Source organism: Mchenga conophoros, linkage group LG12, assembly GCF_057382185.1.
Source record: "Mchenga conophoros isolate Kocher_MC1m ecotype Shallow Benthic linkage group LG12, M_conophoros_male_GT1.1, whole genome shotgun sequence".
Lineage (NCBI taxonomy): Eukaryota > Metazoa > Chordata > Actinopteri > Cichliformes > Cichlidae > Mchenga > Mchenga conophoros.
This window is the reverse complement of record NC_140537.1, coordinates 8843583-8869574: the sequence shown is the minus strand read 5'-3', so window position 1 is coordinate 8869574 and position 25992 is coordinate 8843583. Positions and strand designations below refer to the sequence as shown.

Genomic DNA, 25992 nt, shown 5'->3' with positions numbered 1-25992 from the left:
AATTTATAAGCGAAATTAAATGCAGGACTTGTGCTCTACCTACAGCTATACCTATAAAGAAACATGCTATATACACACAGATTTACAAATAGATGTTTCCTGAATCGATGTTAGATGTATATATATAAAGTCATCAGTTGGAAAGGACAAATAAAATGATAATGTAAATCACCTTGTCAAAGTTTGTTCTAAACAAATGGCACATATCATTACTATATGACAACTAGTGCATGAACACACTCCTTAGACCCTGTAAGCTGTTGCTAAGATCCATCTGTGCTGTTGCCAAGGCAGGTAGCTGTTTGTTATTCCTCCACGTCATTGCGAGCTCTCTCAGGCAAACGGGGGTCACGCTGTCATCGTGTCCTGCCAACACAAATGGCTGGAGGAGTCTGCGTGAACTGTGCCAACCACTTCACTTACAGCCCTCTTCTGTGGTCCTCCCATATACACGGTGGTGTTCTTCAGCCTGCATGGAGAGGTGAAGTGAAATCAGCCTCCCACGGTCGTCTTTCAGGCTGAAGGTCTGTGTGGAGAAGTCTTTGCTATCAAGAGCAGAACTCGCACGGTGTGTCTGCAGGGACTGCTGTTCATTAGACTGAACAGGCAGCCATACGCAGCACTTCACTGCAGATTACTGGAGTTCTCCAGTCACCTTAGTGATACAAACCAAAATAGCAACGTTCCTTACATCTGTTCAGCCATTTTTAAGGAGTGGATTCACACTACATCTCCCACACAAAATCAGGGGACTTGCAGCTTTGAAGAATTAATTAAAATTTCATTAGAAATGAAAGACCGTGCAGCTGATTCTGTCTTTGAAAACAATGTCCTAAATTACTCTGGATAATTCACAAACCCCATTTTCAGCATTTTCAGTAGCTGTACCTATTTTCTACCAAAGAAATAAATCCTTTCACAGTGGCCATGAAGCTTAAGGAAGCACTCTTAATCACTTTAAAGGTACTTTTGATTGTTTAAACTTTCTAAATGAACAAAAACTATGAGTCTCAGAATTATTTGAGATAGTGTTAGAATCTTTTTAAATTCTCTAAACACTTCATTTTCAAATAATTTTACTTTTCTGCCATTGATTTCATGGTTAGCGGTCTAAAATGGTCTTGAAGAAACTCACTGACAACAATACAATTACAAACAACATGAAATACAACTTGCTCTGCAGGAGACATTCTTTCTGTTGAAATATTGTGAATCCCAGTGCTGAATAATCCCATAGAATTCCCTGGAAAGAGGGATCATCCCTTTATAGTAGACATCTACCTGCCTGTGGTCTACCTAGCCTGTGGCCTCTCAATTAAATGCATCCAGAATACCTGAGAACTTCACTGCACTAGATGATTCATACCGTGCCCAAACACATTAGACCCCCCCACACTCCAGTACGTGTGACTAGTGTGATCATTCCGTGCTGTGCCACGATGCAGTTAAGTGAACTGGGATCTGGTGAACATGGGTGTGGTTCAGTTGTACTGTGTTATGTAATCAATGTCTGCACCACATCACAGAACTCCAGTCATCCTCATCTACATCTGCCTCTGTAAAAGTCACATTAAGTAATTTACAAACATCTGAGCAGATCGCGTCTCACTGCTTCCCTAATTAAGTCATAAAAATCACAAACCTGGTGCTCTGCAAGATCATGTTTCAAGGGTGCAAATGTGTCTGAGAGAGAGAGAAAGAACGCATAAGAGGGATGAGTTGAGATGCTGAGACAAAGTGAAGTGCACTTGGGCCATGAAATGGCCGTGGAGGAGGTGTGAGTAGGTACACTGTTCCAAAAAATAGTAATGTCAAAGTATCTTACTGTATATTTTACAGTTTTGTACTGTCTTTCTAGAATATCATTAAATTTACATAAGTAGACTGTGATTTTACATGTCAAAGATAATATGCATATTTAGATTTTGTAAAAATACATTCAGAAATGTATCATAATTTCACAAAAATTTGTCTGTTATGTGAGAGAATGATCTGTTAAATTCAAATGTAATACTATGGAAAAATATGTAAAATGATAGAAAATTAATGAGAATAATCAATAATTAAATGAGTATCTGAATTATAATTTTGCTGAAGATTTCATGTCATCTAGGTCTGATTCAATAATTCAGAGGTAACAAGTGAAAATATAATTAATAGGAATAAAAACCAAAAAAAAAACATAAAACATTTCATGGCCACGCTGTGCTAATTATATGTTTTAAAAAATAAATGTAGAGGTAGGAATTGCAATTAATATAAATCTCAAAGTATTCACAACATTCCTGAACAGAAATAGGTCTCTACACCTGGGGTGAGGGTGTGGCCATGAAAACAATGTGACATGCCATTGGATGTTGGGACACATAATAACATGACGCTAAGCATCGGCCAATGAATGTGAACTAACAACAACAAGGTCGCGGGTATGGCTGCACTGTAGGAAAAAACCCTAATATGAAGGTATTTTACTGCATTTTACAGTAATGTTCTGTTCTTCTAGAATATCATTAAAGTTACGTAAATAGACTTTGACTTCACATTTCAAATGTTAATTAACGTTAAATCACTGTAATGTAATACAACATAATTTTCATGATTATTAAATGTATCTGTCTGTACATATGCATATTTAGATTGTTAAAACACATTCACAAATGTATCATGATTTCACAAATATCTGTCCGTTATTTGAAAGATTGAACTGTTGAATTCAAATGTAATGCTATGGAAAAGCATACAACATGATCCCTATGAGCTTGTGTTACATCACATAAGTATTATTATCATTGCTATTTAGGGCGATCGTGGCTCAAGAGTTGGCAGCTTGCTTGTGATCAGAAGGTTGCCGGTTTGAGCTCGGACACTCTCGGTATTGTGTCCGTGGTCAACACTCTCCGCCTACTGGTGATAGCCAGAGGGGCCGATGCTGCGATATGGCAGCCTCGCCAGTCTGTCTCAGAGCATGCAATCCATTATTATTTAAACCAACTGTTAACTGTATATTTCTGTACATTTACGTATTATGATTCATATTTCCACATTCAGTGACCTTGTTTATAGGTAATTTCATTGTTTGATCACGTTAAAATGTTCCTAATTTAATGTCTAAAAGCACTTGGAAAAGGCAGAATCCCATGTCAAATTTGTGCAACAAACTCTATTTTCATTACTGAAAATAACTGTATTTTCATGAGAAAGTTATTTTCTGTTATTTTACGGTAGTATTTTGGCGCCCCAGCTGCCGGAATATTACTGTTTAAGATTTTTTTTTCCCTATTTATAGATAATTTCATTGTTTAATCACATTAACATGTTCCTAATTTAATGTTTAAAATCACTTGAAAAGGCAAGATCCCATGTAAAATTACAGTTTTTTTTAAGATGTTTTTTTTTTTTGCGTAGTGAGGGTGTGCTGGGAACGTCTAGCAGAGGCCCCAGTCCGCGAGATCTTCAACGCACACCTCCGGCAGAGCTTCAACAGCATTCTGAGGGAGACTGGGGACATTGAGTCCGAATGGACCATGTTCAGCGTCTCCATTGCCGAAGCTGCTGCATTGAGCTGCGGCCGCAAGGTGGTTGGTGCCTGCCGTGGTGGTAATCCCCGAACCAAATGGTGGACACCAGAGGTGAAGGGAGCCACCAGGCTGAAGAAGGAGTCCTATCGGGCTTGGTTAGCCTGTGGGACTCCGGAGGCAGCCGACAGGTATCGACAGGCCAAGCGGAATGCGGCTCGGGCAGTGGCTGAAGCAAAAACTCGGGTGTGGGAGGAGTTCGGAGAGGCCATGGAAAAAGACTTTCGGGCTGCCTCGAAGAGATTCTGGCAAACCGTCAGACGTCTCAGGAGGGGAAAGCGGGGCTCTACCTGCACTGTGTATAGTGCTGGCGGAGCGCCGCTGACGTCGACTGAGAAAATTGTCAGGCGGTGGAAGGAATACTTCGAGGACCTCCTTAATCCCACTGACACGTCTTCCGAGGAGGAAGCAGAGTCTGGGGATGAGGGGAATGACCCGCCAATTTCCGGGGGCGAGGTCACTGAGGCAGTTAAACAACTCCTTGGTGGCAGAGCCCCTGGTGTTGATGAGGTCCGCCCCGAGTTCCTGAAGGCTCTGGACGTTGTAGGGCTGTCCTGGTTGACACGCCTCTGCAATGTTGCGTGGAGATCAGGGGCAGTACCTGTGGACTGGCAGACCGGGGTGGTGGTCCCCATCTTCAAGAAAGGGGACCGGAGGGTGTGTTCCAACTACAGGGGGATCACACTCCTCAGCCTCCCTGGGAAAGTCTATGCCAGGGTGCTGGAAAGGAGAGTTCGTCCGTTAGTCGAACCTCGGATACAGGAGGAACAATGCGGTTTTCGTCCTGGTCGCGGAACACTGGACCAGCTCTTTATCCTCTCCAGGATACTTGAGGGTGCATGGGAGTTTGCCCAACCAGTCTACTTGTGTTTTGTGGACTTGGAGAAGGCATTCGACCGTGTCCCTCGGGGTGTCCTGTGGGAGGTGTTGCGGGAATATGGGGTGTCTGGCCCATTGCTACGGGCCATTCGATCCCTATATAACCGTTGCAAGAGCTTGGTTCGCATTGCCGGCAATAAGTCGGACTCGTTCCCGGTGGGTGATGGGCTCCGCCAGGGCTGCCCTTTGTCTCCGGTTCTGTTCATAATTTTTATGGACAGGATTTCTAGGCGCAGCCAAGTGGCAGAGGGCTTTCGCTTTGGTGGCCTCAGAATCTCATCTCTGATTTTTGCAGATGATGTGGTTCTGTTGGCTTCATCGGGTGGGGGCCTCCAGCTCGCACTGGAGCGGTTCACAGCCGAGTGTGAAGCAGCGGGAATGAGGATCAGCACCTCCAAATCTGAGGCCATGGTTCTCAGCCGGAAAAGGGTGGAGTGCCCACTCCGGGTCGGGGATGAGTTCCTGCCCCAAGTGGAGGAGTTCAAGTATCTCGGGGTCTTGTTCGCGAGTGATGGGAGAAGGGAGCCGGAGATCGACAGACGGATTGGGGCTGCAGCTGCAGTAATGCGGACGCTGCACCGGTCCGTCATGGTGAAGAGGGAGCTGAGTGTAAAAGCGAAGCTCTCAATTTACCGGTCGATCTACGTCCCTACCCTCACCTATGGCCACGAGCTGTGGGTAGTGACCGAAAGAACGAGATCGCGGATACAAGCGGCAGAAATGAGCTTCCTCCGAAGGGTGGCTGGCCTCTCCCTTAGAGATAGGGTGAGAAGTTCGGCCATCCGGGAGGGGCTCAGAGTAGAGCAGCTGCTGCTCCACATCGAAAGGAGCCAGCTGAGGTGGTTCGGGCATCTGACAAGGATGCCCCCTGGGCGCCTCCTGGGTGAGGTGTTCCAGGCATGTCCCACCGGGAGGAGGCCCCGGGGCAGACCCAGGCCAGCCGAGAGATATCTCTCCAGCGTGTCCTGGGAACGCCTTGGTATTCCCCCGGATAAGCTGGAGGAGGTGGCTGGGGAGAGGGAGGTCTGGGCCTCTTTGCTTAGGCTGCTGCCCCCGCGACCCGGCCCCGGACAAAGCGGATGAAGATGGATGGATGGATGTTTTTTTTTTTTTTTTAAGAGTGTACAATGGTGCACAGTGCGAGGTAAGCATGCCTAGCATCGGTATCCCCTAAGACTCAGCTCCTTTTTAAACAATGTCCAAATCACTACAGACACAGAACCAACCCACCTGTCACTCTGCCGTCATCCATTTGTCATGAGCAAGACGTTGAGAAACTCAGACTACCTATGAAGGAGCCAGTCTGTCTCAACCATACACAAAATGAATTTCACAGTATAGTTAAAAAAAAAAAAAAACAACAATTGCTTTTCAGTGTTTCCACAGTGCAGAGCTTTCACTTTTAATGGCCATTGTTGGCAAGTGAGGTTTTTTTATTTTTGTTTAACTGAGTGATCAGAACCCTTACAGCAAGGGGTTTAACTACACTGTAAAAAAAAAAAAAAAAAACTGTAGATTTTACGGTAAAACGCTGGCAGCTGTGGTTGCCAAAAATCTACCGTAAAATTACGGGTGGAACATTTTCTTCTTTAACGGTAAGAAGGTATTGTTTATTTTACGGTTAAAAATAGTGCTAGGGTCAATATTTTACCGTAGAAGAAAATGTTTTAACTTGAAGAAAAAATAATGTTTTTCCCTAGAATTAACATGAAAATAACATATAAAATAAAGTTTGTGCCAGAAAACACAACATTCTTTCCCTGTAAAATTAACTATCTAAATATAGAAAAAATAAAATTTTATTCTGTAACCGTGTTTAGACTAGAGTGCTTTTAAGTGTTCTACTCTTTAAGTTTAATACACAAACCATGATTTTATTCAAATTACTAAATGTAACACAAAAATATCCACCTTAAATTTCCAAAAAAGTATTTTATTTAACATCTTTGATGCTTTGATAAGATAAAATAAGATAACCTTTATTAGTCCCACACGTGGGAAATTTGTTTTGTCACAGCAGGAAGTGGACAGTGCAAAAGTTATGACGCAAAAATTAGAATACAATAAGAATAAATACAGTACACAGCTGTACAGAATAGAATAAAATAATATACTATATACAGTAGAATAAAATAGAATAAAAATATACAATAAGATAAAAATAGAATACGAATGCTATATACAACTGAGTAAAAATACAACGATGCCAGAAAAGATTATTGCACATGTGTGGATGTGTGTGTTTGTTCAGTTAAAGTCATTGTTGTGGAGTCTGACAGCAGTGGGGAGGAAAGACCTGCGAAATCTCTCCGTCCCACACCGTGGGTGCCGCAGTCTCCCACTGAAGGAGCTGCTCAGTGCTGTCACAGTCTGCTGCATGGGGTGGGAGACGTTGTCCAACAGGGAAGACAGCTTAGCCGCCATTCTCCTGTCACTCACCACCTCCACTGGGTCCAGAGGGCATCCTAGAACAGAGCTGGCCCTTCGGATCACCCTGTTCAGTCTCTTCCTGTCCCCAGCAGAGATGCTGCCGCCCCAGCAGACCACGCCATAAAAGATAGCAGAAGCCACCACAGAGTCATAGAAGGTCTTCAGGAGTGGGCCCTCCACCCCAAACGACCTGAGTCTCCGCAGCAGGTACAGCCTGCTCTGCCCTTTCCTGTAGAGGGCGTCTGAGTTATGAGTCCAGTCCAGTCTGTTGTTCAGATGAACACCAAGGTACCTGTAGCTGTCCACAGCCTCAATGTCCATACCCTGGATGTTCAGTGGTTGCAGTGGAGAATGCTTGTGCCTGCGGAAGTCTACCACCAGCTCCTTGGTTTTACTGGCGTTGATCTGGAGGTAGTTCAGCTGGCACCAGTCCACAAAGTCTTGAGTCAGTCCTCTGTACTCCTTGTCGTCCCCATCAGTGATGAGGCCGACTATTGCAGAGTCATCAGAGAACTTCTGCAGGAAGCACTGGGTGGAATTGTGGGAGAAGTCTGCAGTGTAGATGGTGAAGAGGAACGGAGCCAGAACCGTTCCCTGTGGGGCCCCCGTACTGCAGACGACCCTGTCCGACACACAGCCCTGAGTCCTCACATACTGTGGTCGGTCGGTGAGGTAGTCCAAAATCCAGGTAGTGAGGTGATGGTCCACTCCAGAGTTCTCCAGCTTGTCCTTCAGAACCGAGGGAAGAATGGTGTTGAAGGCACTGGAGAAATCAAAGAACATGATTCTCACAGTGCTTCCAGCGGTCTCCAGGTGAGCGAGGGAACGATGTAGGAGGTGAATGACGGCATCATCCGCGCCAATGCCAGGCTGGTAGGCAAACTGAAGTGGGTCCAGTGATGAGCTTGTTAGGCGCCGAAGCTGAGCCAGGACCAACCGCTCCAGGGTCTTCATCAGGTGGGATGTCAGAGCCACCGGCCTGTAGCTGTTGAGGTCCTTGGGGCGTGAAGTCTTTGGCACTGGTACAACACAGGAGGTTTTCCAGAGCTGTGGGACTCTTCCCAACCTCAGGCTCAGGTTGAAGAGGTGCTCTATCACCCCACACAGTTGGTCCGCGCAGGACCTGACGACCCTCGAGCTGATGCCATCTGGGCCCGCTGCCTTCTTGCCATTAATCCTCCTCAGTTCCCTCCTAACCTGGGTGGTTGAGAGAGACAGGCTGGAGCCTTGTGTTGAGTGTGTATTGGATGCTGTTGTTGGGGGTGGGGGGGAGTGAGCAGGGTGAATAGAGGAGGTGTGAAGTGTCTGAGGTGGAACAGCAGCAGTGGGGGTGGGTGAGTCTGCAGCCGATGTTGTAGACTGTCTCATGGTTGAATCAAATCTGTTGAAGAAATGATTCAGTTCATTTGCCCACCTCACATCCCTCCCAGGCAGAGAGTTCTGCTGTTTGTGGCCTGAGATGGTTCTGAGGCCTCTCCAGACTTCACCAACGTTGTTTTGCTGAAGCTGGTTCTCCATCTTCTGCCTGTAGCTGTCCTTCCCATTCCTTATCAGTCCCCTCAACTCTCTCTGCACCCTTTTCAACTCCTCTTTGTCTTTGGATTTGAAGGCCCTCCTCTTCTGCTTGAGGACAGCTTTAATTTCTGGGGTAATCCAAGGTTTGTTGTTGGAGAAACACCGTACAGTCCTGGTAGGTACGGTGTTATCCACACAGAAATTAATATAGTCAGTAATGCATGTAGTAAGGCTGTCGATGTCCTCTCCGTGGTCGTCACAGATCACCTCCCACACAGTCGAACATCAAACATTTACATTTGTACTCAACAAATCACAAATAGTTACTAGTTATCTCCATGACAGTAACAGTGAGGAATCACAGAATTCTTACAAGTTCTGTTCAAACTGTGCAAAACCAGTGCTGTAAGTTGAGCACACATTATACTTCACATTACCTTTAGCAGACAATTCAGACACCTTTAAGTGTTTTGGTGCTGTTCTCACTACATAAATGTCAGTACACATAGAATCTTGACTTTTCAAATTATCCAAATACAAATATAGAGAATTAAACATTTTTTCTATAATTGAAAGAAAATCTGAATTGAAGAAATTACAGGAACAAGTTTACACCCACATATTTTGCACACAGAACTGAGCAGTAAAGCTGAAAATGTACATCTTAAAACTGCATCAGGTAACAAACAAAAACTTTAAACTTGTTTTGAGAACTTCAACTGCAAATTTTTGGATAACTACAAAATGCCAACAATGTACTGTACATGCAGCATACTTTTACACTATTGTAATCCAAGAAACAAAATCACCACATTTTTACCAGGTACATTTTTCAGATATAAAACAGTGAATCAAAAGTAGAACATGTACTTTTACAAATTGTGTCTAGTAAAACTTCACATTGTTAAAAACTTCCCACTCACAATCAGAAATGTAACAATTGTTTCAAAAACATAACATCTGTAGAGTATGTAACATGGTATACCTTTATCACTTCGTCTCAAACAAGAGGGGTAGGACTAGATCCACTCATGGTCAGCAATGTCTGAGATGAGAGTGAGGACTCTGGGATTGACTGAGAACACTTTTTTCTTCTTGGATTCAACCTTGGTGCCTCTCTCAGGATTTATGGAAAAGAAACACCTTCATGAAAAAAGGGCAAGAGAGATGGAGGAAATTAACAACCTGAGGTGGGATATCAAATGGCCAAGTTTGATAAGCACAAAAATAAATCCATAATAAAAGAAATTTTACCGTTGAAGGAACTCCAGTGTTGATCGTAGTTCCACAGGGTAGTGTATGTTAAAGCAGTAGTAACTGCCAAACATTAGGCAGATAGCAGAGGTGAAGGTTGTGATGCGGTCGTTGACAATCTTCTTGTCAATGCTCAACATGAATGTCTCAGCAGCGAAGCAGGAGGAACCTGAGAATTAAAACAACAACAACAACAACAAATTAAAAACTTTAATAACAAGAGCTTTAATGTCAGTCATATATACAAATACAGAGATACTTGTTACATGGATCATAGGATGAGTTATGTTACTAGTTGAACTTATATGGTTGTGTTATCCAGTGTATTAGTGTGGAAGCAACAGAACATGAAACTAAACAAGCCAAGAGTACAAGAACGTGGCAGTTACAACAGAAAACAACAGTTTGCTTACCGCAAACAATGATGACGGGTGTTGGTGGCACTTTCTCCATCTGAACATCTTCTGCAAGGCTTGTCATCTCAACGCAGTGGAACAGAAGCTCTCCCTTCTCGTCAAAATGAGCCAGTAAAAGAAACATCATCTCAATGACTTCTTGCAAGCAACCACTGGACTGCCCTCTTTCAGTCTGAAGTTTGAGAACAGCATTCAGGACTTGCTTGTGCTTTTGTGCATCAACATATTTGAGGAACTTTAACAGACGTGCACCCTTTTTGTCCACATTGGCAAGGAAGGTCTCCATCAGATTCACACCAGTCAGTTCTTGGAAATGTGCGGTCATACCAACTTCATTGAAGAGAAAGGGCCATTCCTGGCATAGTTTCTGGATGCTTGCCCCTTTGTTGATGTCTTTACGCTGCGTGTAATAGGTGCACTTGACTAGCTCTTTCACAACATCTGTACTGTAGTTATTCTTTTTAAACAGCTTCTTCATTTCTTCTTTTTTTTCAAGCTGACTCTCCACAGTCTCAGAGAGTGGCAAATGCTTTGGCTCCCAGCTAATACAGCCATATGTGTCTTGAACCCTTGCTTTTTGTTCAGCTGGTATTTCATCTGTGTCGTTGTCGTCATCTGATATTGCTTTGCGTTTTTTTTTACCTTTGGTGTGTCAGGTCGCTTAACATTTTCAACTCTTGCCTGAAGTTGCTTTACAAGAGAATGATATCCAGGTCCAATAACATCACCATCAACCACATCTTGAAGAGACTTGGGAAACTTGGCCACCATCCTTTTTGCTATCTCTGTAGTAGGGCTGCTCGATTATGGCAAAAATGATAATCACGATTATTTTCACTGAAATTGAGATCTCGATTATTTGACGATATTTAACCCTTTAAGACCTACTATAGAACCAAGTCCGCCAGAGCTTATATTATTTTTTTACATGTTGTAGCGCCATTTGTGGGAGCATTTCAAGTTGCTATACATCAATACAACTGTTATAGCCCATATTTTAATAATATGTATTCATTAAGTCCACAGTAACTATATTAATTGCAAAAAAGTGCAATAAACTACAAAAAAAATGTAAAATCATTTTGGGTTTTTTTACATATATTTCTACTTGGAGAAATTTAAGAGGTTTATCCCTCAAAACTTTAAATACAAAAAAGTTGCAAAAAATAGTTTACAACAGCAGGAAATTTATTTTGAGTGTCTTCATAGTTTTATTTTGGAGATATAGCAATTTTTATATACTGCAGGAAAAACAAAAAAAACAATCATATGATGCAAATTTGCAAAGAAAACAGCATGTGCATCAAAATAAACTATTTCCAGCAGTGCAATTTGAGTTCTAAGCATCCCAGAAACTATTCAGAAAAGTCAAACATGACTTATAAAAACACCAGTATAGGCTTTTAAGGCCTACAAGTAAAAAACTACATTTTCTGCGAAATGACGTCACTTCCTGTTTCGGGCAGGAAGTGACGTGCGATAGTTTGCGCTGACGTCTGTTTCACTGTGGGAAGTGTTACGAACAGCTGATCGGATCGGCAAAGCGTGTTTCTGGAATATTATGTTTTTGTTCCTGCAAGCGCTTTTTATGGAAGGAAACCGTGACCGAGGACAAGCTGATGGCATGAGATGTAAGTTTCATATGCAAAATAATTATTGCGCTAGCTTACATGATTCAGGTTCTACAGGGATTTAAACATAGTTACACAAAATGGAGCGTGCTGCTCTGACAGGCTTTAAAGGGTTAACAATAACAATGTATTGAATAATGACTTTAAAAAATTATAAAATGTTTGCAATATAAAAAATAAATGAAAAATGTAAACATCTAAGTTTAGTGAACTTTGCAGTGTTGCTCTGTGGTGCAGCTACGACACCGTAGAAAAGTTTACAAACTATGTCTACTTGACACATCTGACTCCGCGAACCCATAATGTTTCCAAACCACTGAAGTTTTTTTTTACCTCTCTTTTCAACCAACGGCAGTCACTCTCCTCTCCAAATAACTTCTGCTTAGCTTTCCGAGCTTCCCTCGGGTCCTCTTAATTGTTGTGACGCTGTTCGAAATGCGGAGAGGTGCGCTCGATTTGCCACACGGAGCAGCGCGAGAGTAAAGCATGAGGGAGGTGCTAATAATCGGCTCAGTCATTTTTAATGATCGTTGAAAGCCCAGATCGTAATCGTGATTAAAATTCAATTAATTGAGCAGCCCTACTCTGTAGTATTGTGTTTGGTTGGATTCTTACAAGTCTTCATCATTTCAGAGACCACAATCCTTATCATTTCTCATCTTTGTCTTGCGCTTGGTCTTTTCTGTCTTTCCAAGTTCTGCACCAACTCCTCAGGGAGCCTCTGCCATGGTATCTCAAATCTCTCTACCCAGTTTGGTAGTAATGGTGTACAGATTCCTGAAAGTGATGAAGTAGTGGTGGATGATGTTGGTGAAGAAGAAATTGAAGGTGGAGAAAGAAGGACATCCACTGGAGAGGAATGTACAGCAATTGGTGTCGAAGTGCCAGAGACTTTAAAAGTACATAAAAAAAGAGATATGAAAGCATTAGATCATGTTTTCTGTTATGTTAAATTCTGCACTGCATAGATACATTTTGAGATATTAAGGTTACACAGCATGGTCAAAACTTAATAATGCAATTTGTCTGATAGATTGCATTTCGAAACTCAAAGTGTATTAAATTTCCCCACAAAGCATCCAAGTTTTATTTACACAGAAAGCATGGTTAAATAATGATGGCCACATCAGACTCAGGAACACTCATATTCTAAGTATTTCCAACTTCAAGAGCCCTCTGTGCGTTTGGTGTGGTGACAATGTTTTACACTTACCATTTTGGGTCCAGGCAGCCACTAGTCTTCTAGCTTGTATGGGCTTGAGCACTGGCAGCAGGTCATTTTCTGTAATGTACTTTAAATCATCTGTGGTTTCTGCACCAAGTGTTGTCAAAGTATCTTCTACTGACTTGAGAAGTTGATCAGGAAGGTCCGGAAGCACTCCTGCTATTGCATCCCCTATGTTCTTTAAGATAAGCACCTGCGATTCAGCCATACCTGTTAAGACACACATACAAAGAGTTTGGCTCTGGCCCATGATGTCATATCAAGGCATTCAGTCTGACAAGACGCTGTGCTTCAGTGGAACAATCTGGTGTCCGTTTTTCACGTAAGATGATAACGGCCACAAGTCAATCAGTTCACTGATGAGTCTGCACTCTAATCTCCCAGTGTCATTTTTTACAGAGTACATGTGGTAGCAAGAAAGAAATTCTGCATCATAAACTCTCATGAGAAAATGAAGAGCAGACTCATCTTTAATAAGAATGAGGAGAAGTTCACCAAACTCCATTGACTGATCAAACTTAGTGACAATAAAGTGACCCTTTCTGTAATTAAGCCCATTATACTGAACAGCAACTGGAATCTTTGTATTGCTTTCAGTAAAGCCAAAATGTAGGACTGCGTCTTTAACTTGCTCACTGTAAAGCTCTGAGTAAAATGGTGAGCAATCTTTTATTTGCAATGCTGGAGGACTCACTGACCCAGCAGAAAGGAAGGCCTGAAACATCTGATGTCTCTCTGAAAGAGTCAAGCACAGATTTTTGAAATTTTTCAGATGCCTTGCACATCTTTTGAAGTAACTGTGTTTTAGAGCTGGGCGATATGAGATTTTTTCATATCACGATATGTTTTTTTCATTTCAGGCGATAACGATATCTATCACGATATAAGCCAAATAACTATATTTGTAAGATTTAAATGTGCTGTTGCTCACAAGTAAAATGTGAAATAATCAGCAGCTTGTTTTTATTTAAATATTTATTTCCCATAATAAGTTCAACAGGGTAGATGTACTTAAGGAACATGAGACTTTTTCAGATAAATAAAGGCAAATATTGCAAACTACACAAAAGGCAGCCGCTAAAGCGTTTAAGTTTCAAAACAGAACAAACGAAACAGACTACTAAATTGTCAATTCCACTTAGAAACAAAATATTAATTCTAAAAATAAATCTTAGTTTGTTTTACAGAAGAACAGACAAAACTGACTAACTTTTGTCAATATCAAATAAACTGAGAACTAAAAGGAAATTCTCAATCTCTCCTTGTTGTATAGCTTAGCTTTTCAAACAGTTTTAACAGTTACTTTAGTCTGACAAAAGCCGAATGACGAATTAGCGCTTCCAGTCAGAGACTGAGGCTACGTCCACACGTACACGGGTATTTTTGAAAACGGAGATTTTCCGTTTTCGTTTTAAAAAATAATCCCGTCCACACATAAAGGCAGAAATGAAGGAAAACGCTGCTATGAACATGCCAAAGCAGCAGGTGGCGCTAGATTCCTAACCGTGCAGAAATGTTGGCCAATCAGAAGTCTAGAAGCCTCAGTGGGAAAAAGTAAACAAAGCTGGGGCATAGAAGCAGAACCGAGTCGTATTTGTGGAGGGACAGTAACTGTGTGTATATGTGAGCATTTAAACACTGCAGAGAGTAGAATTAACAGTAACAGTATTGTAGAAATTCATTTCACCGAAACAATAACGTGGCGCACAGTGTGACGCATGCACCAGTTTATTGTATTTCCAGACTTGCTTTCGGCACAATTTACAGTGCACGCTACTCTGTTTTTTGTCAGACTTGAAATAGCCGAAATACCTTCACACTACGGAACTTCTTTGGCTCTTCCGTTCGACAATCTCTCCGGCATTGGAACCATCATCTGTTTTCTCTTCGGTCACGCTCGGTTGATTTTTCTAATCGGCACACTCATTTCCTCCATTACGCGCTGGCTCCATTACCCGCTGGCTGCTTCCCAAACAAACACACGTGCGGCTTGGCACTTGTGCTGTACGTAACAAGTCATGCGACGTGACGCTGCGGCTGTGATTGGTTCGGCTCTGCGCTACTTAATTTAGATTGGCTGACCTTTTTTTTTTTTTTTTTTTTTTTTAAGAGGACAAGAGCGGCGAGGTCTATCGCGATAGCTTAATTTCTCTATCGAGTAAAAATTATATCGCGATACATATCGTTATCGTTCTATCGCCCAGCTCTACTGTGTTTGCTCTCAAAGCGCATTGTCCAAAGCCTGATGAGAGGGCCAAATTTTAGGATCAGCCCTGGATAATGTCGTAAGTAATGGTGTTTAGGTCTTAAGTTGATATTAGGAAACAGCACCTTTCTGGTTTCCAAATACTCTTGGATGAGAGCATCCAGATAAGTAACCTGAGCCTTGGAAATTTGCTGAGCACAAATTAGGCCAACAATGTCCTTAAGCTGCAACGTTAACTGCCACACATCATCTTGAGAGTTCTGCACTCTGTCTCCAATTATGAGAGGTAAAAGTCTCAAGAAGTTCCAATTTTGAACAGCTTGTCCACCAAGTTTCAATGTTTTTGGACTGACCTCACAAGGTTTGGATGAAGCATCTGTTTCTTTGTATTTAAATTGCTTGATGCGCCTGTTCAGAATTGGGTAAGTGAACCATTTATTTGTGTTGATGAAGTACTTGAGGTAAAGAGCAAGATCGTATGAGAGGACACCCTCAAAGATGTCATGACCGAGACATGGGGGCATGCCAGGTGTGCAAACATCAAAGCTTTGTAAAGAATTAAATACAGACCTGAACTTTATCCCCTGAACTTCTGACACGTCTTCTCTTTCCAGTTGTTCAGTGGCAGATCTATACGTTTCTGGGGTCCGCTGAGGTCCACACACTGCTGGATCAGCACCCTGAAATTCAGTTCGAGTTAACAGACAATATCTGCATAAGTACACTGATGAACTGAAATTTTCTGTAAAATCCCCAATACAATGAGAGCCCAGGTTGTCTCCAGCAATGCAGTAGAGCGCTCCTTTCACTACAGTTTTGTCTGCCATTGTTATCCCATTCTCCTCTAGTACCTTCAAATCAGTCAGGAGTTCTGAAAAAACATTTTCATGGCCAAATTCTTTGAAATCCTTCTCCCTACACAGTAAGACAAGCTGCATATGATCAGTATTTGACCGGGCATTGGGGGGGGGGGGAGAATGTTGAGTAGAGAGAAGTACACAGCCAAAACCTTGTGCTTCTTTTTGGCAGAACCAAGTGGGTTCACTACTTCAAATGCATCCTGGTATAGAACCAGCTTGAGGCAATGTGGATTTTCCTGAAAAAATTTGTTTGACACAAACACGTTACCATCACAACAGTCGCTGAGAACATCTGGTCTTGAAACATTATTAGGATCCACTGATATGAGACCTTGCCAAAAACTTGATTCCAGCATACCCTTCAAAGTATTTAGCAGAGGAACATAATAGGCAAATCTCTCCATCCTGTTCTCGTCCCTGCCCAAAAACACTTTTCTGGGTTCAACATACTTGAACACATCTTTAAAGCACTGAACTCTTGAATAAGCAGTTCTCATGGGCCCTGTGTGACAAGCTGAGAACAAGTCAGATTGTTTTACTGTGTCACAGATTTTTACAATGTCTTCATCTGAAACTGACATATCTTTTAGAAGTGACCTTAGTCTATTCAATGTATACATCTGTCCCAATTCATGTATATTTTGTATTTCTTCAACAATGGTTTGAATGGTAGATGCTGGCAGAAGATGTAGTAGTTTAATGTAAAACATACATACATTTCTGAGATACAGGTCACTGAAATTAGACCCATCCATTCCAGGGTCTTCTATATCTGATACACTGGCACCTTCCTGTATGGTGGCACTTGTAGATGGACTCTCTGACTGAGTATCTTTGTTTAAACCACAAATCACATTTTCCAAACGTTTGTGTTTTCTAGACATATGGGAGGTAAATGTAGATTTTACAGAGAACTCACTTTGGCATCCTCTCACTGGACAAGTTACATGCCGTCCCTCTTCTATGTGTTCCTTTAAGTGAGCAATCAAAGCTTTAGTTCCCTCACATTGGCGTTCACAAAGTGAGACAGTGCAATTCAAACCCATTAAGGTAGCATTCTGAGAAACAGTTGCGGTACCAGTGTGGTGGCGGTAGAAGTGAGACTTTAAAGCAGCATATCCAGAAAACACCTGCTTACAACTTACTTCAACACATTTAAGAATACACCGGGGTTCATTACGATGCAGTCTGCAATGCAAAACATAAGCTTTCACGGACTGAACCGATTCTCCACATATGCTGCAAAAATACATAGTCAATATGACACAGCTGCGAGGCTAGCTAACTTAAAGCTTCAGCCGGATGTCAAACAAGGCGGAAAAATCCAGGCCGCATTTAGACAAAGCATTCAAATATAGCTATACTAATTAGACGGTTTCCATTAATACACCCGTCTCCAAAACACGTCTCAACGAGCACTGCTGATTTTGCAAGGCTCTTTTCAGCCTAATGTAGCTAACGCTAATGCTAGAAACGAGCTAAAGCTAACGTAAATTTATCATTTGCGCCTTCACTGCCTGCAACACAATGCTGTCGATAAATAAACCAAGTTGGATTATTTTCTTACCGTAGTAACTGAAGACGAGCTGTGGCAGACGTTAAATTAAAAAAATGAGAAACAAGTCGACGAAAATGAAGATAGCGTGATGCCGTAGTAGTCCAAAGCAAAACTTGTGTGGAGCTGTACAGACGTTATCTGCGGCGGAGCCTGATGCAGTGCGCTGATTGGTCCATTTGAAATCAGGCGCCTTGATGTGAAACGGTGCTCTAAACTTCAGGGGAAAATGCCTAGTTTTGGGAGGAGGTGCTTTTAAAATCTTTTTTCTTCATATGATAATTAACTATGAATAAATAGAACAGACAACAGATTATTATTTTAATACTTATGGGATTATATGAATTTACTCAATAATATAGTATGTCTATCATTAGCTGTAGGTCTCTCCAGTTGTTGTTAGCTTTTACATTTTAAACTCATGGTTTATTGAGTTCAACAGAATGTAGATTTAACAGCTACATCCCATATTCTTTACAAAAACTACATCCAAAAATTGCCCTAATACATTTCTAGTATAAAGATCTTGGGACATATGTACCTGTTATATTACAATTTGAGAAAGAATATGCTGTATTAAATGTGCTATGAATCAAGAATGGATTTAATGTAAAGTGCTTTGGGCTTCTTGAAAACCGCTATCTAATCCATTATTATTATTATGTGAAATTAATGCAAAAATCACAAAGTCATATTACAGCATGTATCCATTACCAGCACAACCATGCTTACATTCAGCAATTAAAACCTGTATTTTTTTCAATAAATAAATGTAAAAAAAATTGTGTTTGTCTGTTCTAAACTTTATTGGAATCTTCCATTAAAAAAACTATGCAAGAGTGATTTACAGTAGGTTTATGTATTTTTTTCAGAGAAAAAATGTACATATTACAGTTTTTCCACATTTCTTTATTTACGGCAATTTCACATCAAATCAACAGTTTTAAACTGTTTTATAGTTAACAGGTTTGTCCTGTCGTATTTTTAACTGTCTTTCACTGTTAAATATACGGATCTTTTTTACAGTGTACTCAAGAAAGACAGTTGCAATTGACTCTTCCTACCAATTTCTTTGTCGCCACCAGCACAAGCTCCCCAACATGTAAAACACAGCTTTATTAAAAACAGACAAACTCTAAAGAATGCCCATTCCAGACATGACCAAGTTATTACAAATACACACTTTCCATAAAGCTGCCAAAACCCTTTATCTGTCATCTCCCTCGCTGCTCCTCTGAACCTTTTATTTGTAAAGCAGGGCCTTTATATGCTCTCTACACTTCAGAGTGAATGCTCTGCCATTCACTCTGCGGCAGATGAATAGTGTGACGCAACAGAGGACGGACAGTGTTGATCTTTTGACATGCTGTGAAAAAAACCCACTTGCTTCTTCAAAGCTGTTGTGTAGCTGACTGGGAGATCAGAGGGAAAAGAAAGATATGTTTACAGCTTAACTTAAATCACATATTGATTCAGTTGCTTATTTTCAGTAGCCATTTGTGTATATTCAGGCTGATCAGCTAAGCTCTTAGACTACTAAGACCTAAGGGGAAAAAATAACAGTGTTTACTCAGATTATGTAGGAATAACAACCTCCTACACATTTTACTGAAAAACGTCAGTTTTGTTTACCGAGAAACAGGTTTTACTCATTGTGACCCACTGGCCACTCATCTTCATATTTTCCCCACAATTCCTAGATCTTTCCTAACAAAGGATGTTTACCTCTTTAGGCGCTTTTTAACATTTCTGTTCTTCCCTTAATATTCAGTGCATATGTGGATATTTTCACGATTCACCGACAAAAATAAATAGCAATATATTTTGCAAACGTTATTCTGTGCATGGTCATTATGGCACATGAGTTATATCAAGCAATGCTTGAGCTACCAGATAAAAAAAAAAAAGCATATGGTTAGACCATATTTTTGCTGAACATCTTAAACATGCCAGTAATAAGCTGGCATCCATTTCTTTCCATCTGTTTTACTGGTTGCATGATCCATGGCTTGTTGCCAGACCCAGTGTTATCTGTTCTGTTAGTGCCGATCATTAAGGATTAGGCTAGGAAAGTCAGCAGTCTTGATAACTACAGACCAACACTATTAGCGAAGACAACGTCAAAAGTTTTAGAAAGAAACTGGCTCCATAGATTACATATGTTCATTAACTTCACTGATAATCACTTTGACTTCAAACTCAAGCATGGTGCTGATTTTTGTATATATTCTTTGAAATAAACTTTAAACCGATGTAGAAGACAGAATTCATCACTTTTTATCAATGCCTCCAAAGAATTTAGGTGTGTAATTTATAAAGTTACTTGCTAAGTTCAGTCAAGGAGGGGTGCCAAATACATCATGAAATTTCTGGTTTAACTGTTAAAGACAAGCAGACATTGCAAGCTGTTGCATTTCTGCCCTGGTTGGAGTTAGTGATGGTGTTAGACAAGGAGGAATTTTGTCCCCAATTCTTGTCAATGTTTATGTTGATGATTTGTCAAAGAAATTAAGAGCCTATATGGGATACATGGTATTTTATTGATCCATTTTATGTATATAGATGATCTTGTTGTCTTTAGTCTTAGCAGTGCTGGTCTCCAGCGGCTCTTTCACATACGTTCTCCTTACTGTATGACGTTTAACATGATATCAGATACAATGTCTGTAAAAGAGCACTGACAATTTGCAGAAGCAAGTAAGGACAACTATCAAAGATTTCCAGAGTTGAAATTGTCAGATAATCATTTTACTGTCTGTAACAAGTTCAGATATCTTGGACGTCTCACATCAAATGTCAGATGATAATGGAAATGTTGGATGAAGTGTGCATACATCTTAGGTAAATTGAATGCATGTGTCGATAGATAGACCATTTCTTCATTTAGAACATAATGTACACCTCTGTATATGAAAGACCTTTGGACAAATTATAGGAAAACAAGTTTATGGAAACTTCATGTAGCTTTTATTGAGGCTTTGAGGTTATTACTGAATACACTGAGATGTTTGTAACTGCTGGAGCCACTACATTTAAAGTTTTATTAACACATCTCATTGATAAATATATTTGCATGCACATGAAGCAGATACAAGGTTTAGCACCGCACGTTATCACTCTTCATTGTGGAGACACTGGTATAGGTGCAGAAAGGTGTATTTTTATTAGTTTTTCTCTTGTTTTTGTGTTACTGTATGTGATTTGTTTTGTTTCTATGGACATAAAGATTGACTGAATAAAAATTGATTGATAGTCATGAAATTATGTTGCAGCCAAGTGCTGCTGATCATATACACTTGATTAGCTTTATCATCAGCAAGACTGAGCACCTTTATATAGGCAGTAGTTTCTGAGTTTTTTGGTCTGGTGCATGTTAACACATCGTGGACGTTCCAGCAAATTATCCTAAGGTCAGAAAAGCAGGAAAATCCAAGCTGATGGGTTTTCACAATGTAATGTGATGTGATTTTTTTTCTTTAATTGTTTATATTGGGGTTTTTTGATGTTGTTAAAGTAACTTTTCCATCATCACTATAGGTCATCAAAAAAGAAAAAAGAAAAGAAAATGCAGTTGCAAAGAATGGTCTGGACTTTTACATCAAAAAAGCAGAGCCACACACTGAAATGAGAGAGCAGCCAAAAGTAGATTCTTACTTTGTTTGGTCATAAGAGGCTGAATTACATGCTTGGTTAATTTTTTAATTTTTTTTAACAGACTTGGGTCAAAGGTATTTTTTTAACCAGTTTTGTGGCTGAAGGGGAAAAAAGTGTAGTTTAAAGAGCGTACAATCATATGACGCAAACATCAGTTACTAAATCCCTTAGCATCTGACTGGTGTAACCATGTTTAAAATGAGCCCTATTGCGCTGGAAACTGTGTGCATGAACATGAATGCTGTGTCAACACAAGCTAAGTTAAAACCTTCACTTATCTTGCACATGATCAGAGTCATTGTCGGCTTCTCATCCATAGCAGCCTTATGTAAGTCTTCATTGTAGCCTCATGTAAGCATAAAATGCCAAAACCTTACATGTAAACAATAAAATGTTTTCTATTGTTTTTGAGTTTCCCTCACTAACATTATCTGTACCAACAAATATCCAATAAATATATAAAATGTTTGTGCTAATTGGTTGAAATTCAGAAGTGAAATACTAAAATAGTACTCAGGGCCTGTTTGCCTCAGTCACACATAACTGCAGGCTAAATTTTGATTACAATACACTAATTAGTTGTTGTTTCTTCTTTGAAAAAAAAATCAATAAATAAGAAAATCCAACTGATTTTTGCAAAAAATATGTGTTTTATAATTTTGTAGGGACTGTTAAAGACCTGCATGCAAATATTCTATCAATAACTCCAGTGCAACTTAGTCACAGTAACTCCCACAGCTCTGCCTGCTTACTACTCTTTTTTCTACAAGCTTTGTTTGCTAACCCATTAATTTGTTATTTTTCTCATTTGCGTACAAGAAATAACTTCATAGTTTATTTAAAGTTCATATTTGTGTCATTGATTCCCCCTCATCAGTATGGAAATTGTTGCTCTGTTGTGTAGCACTTTATACTCAGGAGGACGGCTATATAAAAAGTAAATGCTTCAATATAGCTAATTAGCGACAATAAGCTACATTTATATTAAATTTTCTGACTCTACATCCTCCCAAAGCCTAGCAAAGTCAAAAATGCTTACTGGTTACCAACAGGGCAAATTTACAGATGTAGCTTCAGTGGGACTTGGAACGGAAATGACTGCACCCACACAAGGAAAGTCAATTATTGGCAGAGAGAATGGTTTCACCTCCAAATTTCAGTTTAAAATTCCATGGTGACCAGAACTTTGTAATGAACTCTGTGACGTCTTATATCTGAACTCTCCAATACATAGCAGTGTAAAATAGACCATGTGGCTTGGTACCAGACAACACATATAGTTGACTGCAAACCTTAAACTGCAGCCGCTTGGAAATATTTGCACTAAAGCAAAAAATAAAAATAAAAAAAAGACATAAGGTTAATAAAATTCATTTTTGTCACTGTGGTCTGCTCACTGAAACTTTTTCCCCATTGAACCATGACAGTAAAAAGCATCTTGACCTCCACCAAGCAGATTCTTTGTCTAAATATAGAAATATTTTACCAGGCTGGGATGAAATTTAAATAATTCAATCCAATCAGTGTTTTTCAATTCAAGCTCATCTATATAGCGCTAAATTGAAACAATAGTTTCCTCAAAGCTATTTATATTGTAAAGTAGAGACCGTAATAATGTAAAGAAAAGCCCTATGAGCAAGAACTTGGTGATGGTGGAGGAAAAACTCAGTTAGATTGATGGGCAAGTATTTGCTTTGACCAGTTAGGATTGGGTGGATGGATACAGGATGAAAAGTTTGAAGTACAGTAACATCTTCTATCTATTTCTATCTTTGCTAACAACCAGTCAAGAATCAGAAATCCGCAAATGCCAGTGCTTCACCGAGTCATCCCGAAATACTCTAGGCTGTCTTATAGCTAACCCTATAGATAAGTAGTATTTATGTCTTCATTTGCTCATGATATGTGAACACTGTTTAAATATGCCAAAATAAGCCCTTTTTTATTGTACCCCCATTGAAAATCAGCATGAATATTATAACACTTAGAAGCCCAAGTCTAGGTCACTCTTTTCTTTGAGGTGAACTGAAGCGCTCATAAATATCTACATAACCCCAGCATGTATGACATGCTCTTATTTTGCCCTATGCTGTCAGGCTGCTGGAGGAGTTGCTGCTGACACAAATGTGTGTGTGTGTTTGTGTGTTTCAGGGGTCAGCCTCCTGGTGCCTCATGGATCCGTGGCTGAAAATATGTCCTGGGAGATGTACATGGTGATCAATCAGGGAGAAGCAAGGTGAGGCCACAGTTTACCTAAATATCATTTGAAGCATCTATCTGCCTGTCACTCTCTCTCTATCTTATCATCCATCTGCCCTGACTCTCCATCACCTGTCATCGCTGTCCTGCTTTGCTCTAATTATTTTGTTACTTTGTTTGCAGCTGCAGTATCAGCGCTCTGTCATTGTGGGATGAAGGAATTCGATTTAGGCTTTCTGATATGTTTTCTTACAGCCTGTTGTCTGTGTTGAGTTTAGCTTCTAGTCTTCCAAGTATGAAATTTCAACCAAAACAAAAAAATAATTAATTAAAAAAATCAAGCTTTTTAAAGATCAGTTGGAGGATTTCATGTCACTGTCTCTAAACATTGTAAATGGCCTGTATTTGTATAGCGCTTTACTTAGTCCCTAAGGATCCCAAAGCGCTTTACACATCCAGTCATCCACCCATTCACACACACATTCACACGCTGGTGATGGCAAGCTACATTGTAAGAGGATAGCAAGACAGTCTGAGTGTAACACACATATGCTTGTGCTGTCTTTCATACTTCATACAGCCTTTTAGAGCCAAAATGAGAAGTTGTTTATGATGTGTCTGAGGCGGTTGGCTGACAAATCTTGTATCAAACAAAGACTACAGGTACTCTTCTTAGGCTAAAAAATACATTGATAATGAAAGGAGCCTTCACAAGATATTACACATCAGACTCCTTTTTTCCATCATGGTTTGTAGTAGTCAGGATATAAAACTGTTCTGGAGGACCTTTGTTTTGTTGCTGATTAATAATGGATGATTGAGCTGTTGAACCATTCATGCTTGACCCTGTACTATCTCCTGTGAATTACATATGGAAAGCAAGATGCAAAAAAAAAAGTTTCCTGAAAAAACATTCATCAGGAAAGCTGTAATTATTTTTTACCGGTAATGCAATCAAAAGCTTTTGATTTGCAGGTTTTGACTCTGAACTGCAGAATGCAAAAACATTGCACTGTTGGAAAAGAAGGTAGGAGAACATCTAAAAAAAAAAATGGAGGCACTAATCAAAAGGAGAGTTTGCTTTTGTTGAAATTAGTGATTTACCTCTGTCTTTGAAAATTGTCTTTGATGAATGGTTTGCTCTCAAGTAAAATATATGTGACTAAATCCAAAATAAATTAAATGTCAGACAAAATAAGAAATGCCAGTTACATTCATTGGCTAAACACATCAGCTAACTATCATTTTAATGTTAGCTAATGTACCTTAGCTATAGGCCTCTAAGCTTATCAATTGCTGTTAATCCTTTTTTATGTTTGGAGCTTGAAAATTTTTAAAGAAGTCATGTCAAGAAGAAGTCAAGAAAGGTAATAAAGAATCAATAGATGGAAAGGCAACCTGTCTCAAACCAGTTGTAGCCCCGCACTGACTGACTGGAGCTTGGCGTCAGTCTCAGACAGATTGGCCAAGGATTGTAAATAATTGTTTAATTTGTAAATGCAGACAGATGGCAATACACTGCAGTCATTCTATGTCAATCAACAGAGGATTTGACTCAACTGGTTGCCAGCTGGTTGCATTCTGGTGTGTCATTTTCCCATCCTGCAGTAACTATGTAACTGTTTTCGGAGGAATTTCTTGAATTCTGTTTCAGATCCATGAGTTTCTGGCTGGACTCTGCATAGAAGCTATTACAGTAAATTTCTGGATCTATAGATGACAAAAAGTTTGGAACCTTTGCTAATTTATCACAGTCAATCACTTTATTATCATAGATGCAACTGTAACTGCCAACTTAACCCCATTCAATCGCAAACTTATAACAGACAGACTCCACCTTATTACCAACTGATGGCGGCTGGTGGCAGACCTGGTTCCTCTCCAAACTCTATTTATGTGCTATAGTCACTTCGCTTGAGTGACTATAGCATTAATGTCAGTAGCATATTATTGGTATGATATGTATCAAGAAACTTTTGCTTAATTATGGCTTGTTTTTTGCTGTGGCCCTCTGATCATTAACAAACTGACCATTTGACCATGCTACAATCACTGCCGCTCAGTAGTTCAGCACATTTTTTCATTTCCAAAAGCAGCTGCTTAGTATAGTTTTTGACCAGCAGGAAATAATGCATTTGTTTCCTCTAGATAGTATTTCAGGCTCAAGGCTACTGTATAAGGGATGTTTTCCTCCTCTTTTTGGACAATTCTGAGGCATTAACATTTGGGCAGCTAGCTGTAGCTGATCCATTTCACCTCTGCTAATTTAAGTCGTTAAACTTGGCTCTGTTAGTGGTGTTGGTGGCCTTATGGAGAATCTTTATTGGAACTATCTGATAACGCAATTTGTGACTCAGTTTTGGTGAGTAATAACTCACCAGTTAATTAATCAGCTGCTTAGTACTAATTAGTAAGGATGCAACTTGGTAATCAGGCTTGCTAGTGTTAGTAGTTGTAGCAATGATAGTGATCATAAAGGCGTGTTACAAAGCCATCAAAAATCATCAAAAATCAACAAATGAATATATTGGCAACCACTTGTAAAGCTTGTACAGAAGGTAATGTGTGTGTGACCCTCCCCAAAGACATCTCT

At 40.2% G+C, this 25992-nt stretch overlaps 2 protein-coding genes across 3 annotated transcripts in view; one reads left to right on the top strand and one right to left on the bottom strand.

The window, feature by feature from the left end:
* The window catches only part of LOC146562113 (netrin receptor UNC5D-like), a 300501-nt gene that overhangs the window by 210174 nt on the left and 64335 nt on the right, over window positions 1–25992 (top strand). For both annotated transcript variants that reach the window (XM_085293595.1, XM_085293593.1), the window contains one exon: window positions 23352–23436. In XM_085293595.1, the coding sequence (XP_085149721.1) occupies window positions 23352–23436 (85 nt within the window). The remainder of the gene's footprint in view (window positions 1–23351; window positions 23437–25992) is intronic.
* LOC146562114 (uncharacterized) lies at window positions 9410–10562 on the bottom strand. The gene is made up of 3 exons (XM_085293596.1): window positions 10067–10562; window positions 9654–9822; window positions 9410–9542 (listed from the first exon to the last, which is right to left on the bottom strand). The coding sequence occupies exons 1-3, from the start codon at window positions 10545–10547 to the stop codon at window positions 9419–9421; spliced, it is 774 nt and encodes a 257-aa protein (XP_085149722.1). The 5' UTR covers window positions 10548–10562; the 3' UTR covers window positions 9410–9418.

Coding starts and splice junctions, on each gene's coding strand:
- LOC146562114 (XM_085293596.1), bottom strand. CDS start 10,547: ATGAAGAAGCTGTTTAAAAAGAATAACTACAGTACAGATGTTGTGAAA. Junction 9,823..10,066: donor ACCCGTCATCATTGTTTGCG/GTAAGCAAACTG, acceptor TTTAATTCTCAG/GTTCCTCCTGCTTCGCTGCT. Junction 9,543..9,653: donor ACACTGGAGTTCCTTCAACG/GTAAAATTTCTT, acceptor TTTTTCATGAAG/GTGTTTCTTTTCCATAAATC.